Below are 5,000 nucleotides of genomic sequence, written 5' to 3'. Positions count from 1 at the left end.
GTTCTATCTCAAGGGGGCCATCCTGGGGGCCCTGGTCAAACAGCACCTGTTCCCTGTTCCCTAGGTGGGGCCCTGGTCAAACAGCACCCCCTGTTCCCTGGCCCTGGTCAAACAGCACCTGTTCCCTATGGGGCCCAAACAGCACCTGTCCCTATGGGGCACAAACATGGGGCCCTGGTCAAACAGCACCCTGTTCCCTATGGGGCCCTGGTCAAACAGCACCTGTTCCCTATGGGGCCCTGGTCAAACAGCACCCTGTTCCCTATGGGGCCCTGGTCAAACAGCACCCTGTTCCCTATGGGGCCCTGGTCAAACAGCACCCTGTTCCCTATGGGGGCCCTGGTCAAACAGCACCCTGTTCCCTATGGGGCCCTGGTCAAACAGCACCCTGTTCCCTATGGGGCCCTGGTCAAACAGCACCTGTTCCCTGTTCCCTATGGGGCCCTGGTCAAACAGCACCCCCTGTTCCAGCACCTATGGGGCCCTGGTCAAACAGCACCTGTTCCCTATGGGGCCCTGGTCAAACAGCACCTGTTCCCTATGGGGCCCTGGTCAAACAGCACCCTGTTCCCTATGGGGCCCTGGTCAAACAGCACCCTGTTCCCACCCTGTTCCCTATGGGGCCCTGGTCAAACAGCACCCTGTTCCCTATGGGGCCCTGGTCAAACAGCACCCTGTTCCCTGTGGGGCCCTGGTCAAACAGCACCCTGTTCCCTATGGGGCCCTGGTCAAACAGCACCCTGTTCCCTGTGGGCCCTGGTCAAAAGTAGTGCACTATAAAGGGAACAGGTTTCCATTTGGGATGCATGACTGCCACTAGGGCCGACACAGCTTCCCACCACCCTGGTTGGTGTCTGAGGAAATCACTGTGTTGGTGAGTGGTGCTTGAGTGGAGTATTGGTCACCTGGGAAGTTCGGAAATTACAGAAATTACACACCACAGACTCTCTCTACAGGGCTGAATACGTCTAGCACTGCTGACCCACGGCCCCGTCTGTGTCCCAAATGGATACAATAACTGGGAAGATGGATGAGACAAACTGACTGAGTTACAAGTAGAGAGAAAATGATCCCAGAATTCTCTCTGTTTCTCCACGTCCTGTCTCCTGTTGTCTACAGTATATACACCCTTAGAACCCTCAGTAGAATTACTCCCAGGGGCCTCTCTGTTTCTCCACGTCCTGTCTCCTGTTGTCTACAGTATATACACCCTTAGAACCCTCAGTAGAATTACTCCCAGGGGCCTCTCTGTTTCTCCACGTCCTGTCTCCTGTTGTATACAGTATATACACCCTTAGAACCCTCAGTAGAATTACTCCCAGGGTTCTCTCTGTTTCTCCACGTCCTGTCTATCTCAATGTATGTCTCCCTATCCTCTCCCTCTGTTCTCTGATGTCTATTTAGGATTGATGTGGATTCACATTCTAAGCGGGAATCTATGGCATTTTTGGGGACGATATGTTGAGTATGAAGCATGCAAACAACAGAAAACAGAGACACGGTAGATATACACATGAAAACAAAGTCAGACATACAGGTGCTAAAGATCATGAATGTTGTCTTGACAAACAACTTCATACATATAGTAGTTACGTCTTAAGACATCATACATTATAGATGGGCTTTAATAGGCCCCTGTATTCCCCCAGCCAACAGCAATAACAGCAGCATCCATCCCAACTAAAAGCCTGAGACTAGAATAGAGTGGTTTATCAGGAAGAGGTAGAGGAGAGGATGTGGAGAGACAGTCAGCAAGTCAGTCAGTCAGAAATAGGAGCAGTCAGCAAGTTAGTCAGTCAGAAATAGGAGCAGTCAGTAAGTCAGGCTGGAAGAAAAGGCCAAAGTTTAACTAGTCAGTTAGTCAGTAAGTCAGGCTGGATGAACTCCCGAGTGGCGCAGCGGTCTAAGGCACTGCATCGCAGTGCTAGAGGTGTCACTACAGACCCGGGTTCGATCCCGGGCTGTGTCACAGCTGGCTGCGACCGGGAGACCCATGAGGCGGGGCACAATTGGCCCAGCGTCGTCCGTGTTAGGGGAGGGTTTCTCCCGGCTGGGATGTCCTCGTCCCAACGGGATCTAGCTGCTCCTTGTGGCGGGCCCGGTGCATGACTTCTGTCTCCATCTATACAGTGTTTCCTCCCACACATTGGTGCGGCTGGCTTCCAGGTTAAGAGAGCAGTGTGTCAAGAAGTAGTGCGGCTTGGCGGGTCGTGTTTCGGAGGACGCATGGCTCTCGACCTTCAGAGAAGAGACCAACAGGAGAACCAGTCAGTCAGAGAGGAGACCAACAGTAGAACCAGTCAGTAAGTCAGAGAGGAGACCAACAGTAGAACCAGTCAGTCAGTCAGAGAGGAGACCAACAGTAGAACCAGTCAGTCAGTCAGAGAGGAGACCAACAGTAGAACCAGTCAGTCAGAGAGGAGACCAACAGTAGAACCAGTCAGTCAGTCAGAGACCAACAATAGAACCAGTCAGTCAGAGAGGAGACCAACAGTAGAACCAGTCAGTCAGTCAGAGAGAGACCAACAGTAGAACCAGTCAGTAAGGCAGAGAGGAGACCAACAGTAGAACCAGTCAGTCAGAGAGGAGACCAACAGTAGAACCAGTCAGTAAGTCAGTCAGAGACCAACAGTAGAACCAGTCAGTAAGTCAGTCAGAGACCAACAGTAGAACCAGTCAGTCAGAGAGGAGACCAACAGTAGAACCAGTCAGTCAGAGAGGAGACCAACAGTAGAACCAGTCAGTAAGTCAGAGAGGAGACCAACAGTAGAACCAGTCAGTCAGTCAGAGACCAACAGTAGAACCAGTCAGTCAGAGAGGAGACCAACAGTAGAACCAGTCAGTCAGAGAGGAGACCAACAGTAGAACCAGTCAGTCAGAGAGGAGACCAACAGTAGAACCAGTCAGTCAGAGAGGAGACCAACAGTAGAACCAGTCAGTCAGAGAGGAGACCAACAGTAGAACCAGTCAGTCAGAGAGGAGACCAACAGTAAGAACCAGTCAGTCAGTCAGAGACCAACAGTATAACCAGTCAGTCAGAGAGGAGACCAACAGTAGAACCAGTCAGTCAGTCAGACAGACAGACAGACAGACAGACAGACAGACAGACAGACAGACAGACAGACAGACAGACAGGTCATGGTAGAACCAGTCAGTCAGACAGACAGACAGAGAGACGAGGCCATGGTAGAACCAGTCAGTCAGACAGACAGTCAGACAGACGAGGCCATGGTAGAACCAGTCAGTCAGACAGTCAGACAGACAGACAGACAGAAGAGGCCATGGTAGAACCAGACAGACAGACAGACAGACAGAAGAGGCCATGGTAGAACCAGTCAGACAAGCAGGAAGAAAAGGCCACAGCAGAACCAGTCAGTCGAAGAGGAAGAGGCCAGGCTCCATTAGAACCTGCAGTAGAACCGGTTCTTACCCGCTCAACACCCCCAACACCAAGTTAAGCACAAAAAATGACCCTATGATGATTAGCGTGACAAAATAGAGCCAGGGCCAGCCACTCCCTACAGCGTCGTTGACCTGGGAAGAGATAGGAGAGAGGAGGCAGGGGAGAGTTAATGTCCCTCCAACACACAGCAACAACAGTTAATAATGTCCCTTCAACACACAGCAACAACAGTTAATAATGTCCCTCCAACACACAGCAACACCAGTTAATGTCCCTCCAACACACAGCAACAACAGTTAATAATGTCCCTCCAACACACAGCAACAACAGTTAATAATGTCCCTCCAACACACAGCAACAACAGTTAATAATGTCCCTTCAACACACACAGAGCAACAAGACTCCACTGGACCTGCCCGCGATGTGTGTGTGTGTGTGTGTAATGGAGTAACCCTTGTCTGAGACCTCGAGACCTGATTGGATACCTAGGCTAAAGCAGTGATGTAAAGTACTTCAGTAAAAATACACTGCTCAAAAAAATAAAGGGAACACTGAAACAACACAATGTAACTCCAAGTCAATCACACTTCTGTGAAATCAAACTGTCCACTTAGGAAGCAACACTGATTGACAATACATTTCACATGCTGTTGTGCAAATGGAATAGACAACAGGTGGAAATTATAGGCAATTAGCAAGACACCCCCAATAAAGGAGTGGTTCTGCAGGTGGTGACCACAGACCACTTCTCAGTTCCTATGCTTCCTGGCTGATGTTTTGGTCACTTTTGAATGCTGGCGGTGCTTTCACTCTAGTGGTAGCATGAGACGGAGTCTACAACCCACACAAGTGGCTCAGGTAGTGCAGCTCATCCAGGACGGCACATCATTGCGAGCTGTGGCAAGAAGGTTTGCTGTGTCTGTCAGCGTAGTGTCCAGAGCATGGAGGAACTACCAGGAGACAGGCCAGTACATCAGGAGACGTGGAGGAGACTGTAGGAGGGCAACAACCCAGCAGCAGGACCGCTACCTCCGCCTTTGTGCAAGGAGGAGCAGGAGGAGCACTGCCAGAGCCCTGCAAAATGACTTCCAGCAGGCCACAAATGTGCATGTGTCTGCTCAAATGGTCAGAAACAGACTTCATGAGGGTAGTATGAGGGCCCGACGTCCACAGGTGGGGGTTGTGCTTACAGCCCAACACCGTGCAGGACGTTAGGCATTTGCCAGAGAACACCAAGATTGGCAAATTCGCCACTGGCGCCCTGTGCTCTTCACAGATGAAAGCAGGTTCACACTGAGCATGTGACAGACGTGACAGAGTCTGGAGACGCTGTGGAGAACGTTCTGCTGCCTGCAACATCCTCCAGCATGACCGGTTTGGTGGTGGGTCAGTCATGGTGTGGGGTGGCATTTCTTTGGGGGGCCGCACAGCCCTCTATGTGCTCGCCAGAGGTAGCCTGACTGCCATTAGGTATCGAGATGAGATCCTCAGACATCTGGGACATCATATCTCGCTCCATCCACCAACGCCACGTTGCACCACAGACTGTCCAGGAGTTGGCGGCTGCTTTAGTCCAGGTCTGGGAGGAGATCCCTCA

General features: G+C 51.4%; 1 protein-coding gene across 3 annotated transcripts in view; it reads right to left on the bottom strand.

Annotated features, from left to right (window-relative positions):
• Nucleotides 1-5,000, bottom strand: part of LOC112240960 (voltage-dependent L-type calcium channel subunit alpha-1C) — a 157,114-nt gene that overhangs the window by 131,206 nt on the left and 20,908 nt on the right. For 2 of the 3 annotated variants that reach the window (XM_042317427.1, XM_042317428.1), the window contains exon 4: nucleotides 3,431-3,534. The exons of the other annotated variant lie outside the window; for it this stretch is intronic. In XM_042317427.1, coding sequence (XP_042173361.1) covers nucleotides 3,431-3,534 — 104 coding nt within the window. The remainder of the gene's footprint in view (nucleotides 1-3,430; nucleotides 3,535-5,000) is intronic. 3 annotated transcript variants of the gene reach the window in all.

This window comes from Oncorhynchus tshawytscha, unplaced genomic scaffold (assembly GCF_018296145.1).
Source record: "Oncorhynchus tshawytscha isolate Ot180627B unplaced genomic scaffold, Otsh_v2.0 Un_contig_564_pilon_pilon, whole genome shotgun sequence".
NCBI classification, from domain to species: Eukaryota; Metazoa; Chordata; class Actinopteri; order Salmoniformes; family Salmonidae; genus Oncorhynchus; species Oncorhynchus tshawytscha.
Note: the sequence above shows the minus strand (reverse complement) of the source record. Positions and strands in the feature narration are given on the sequence as shown.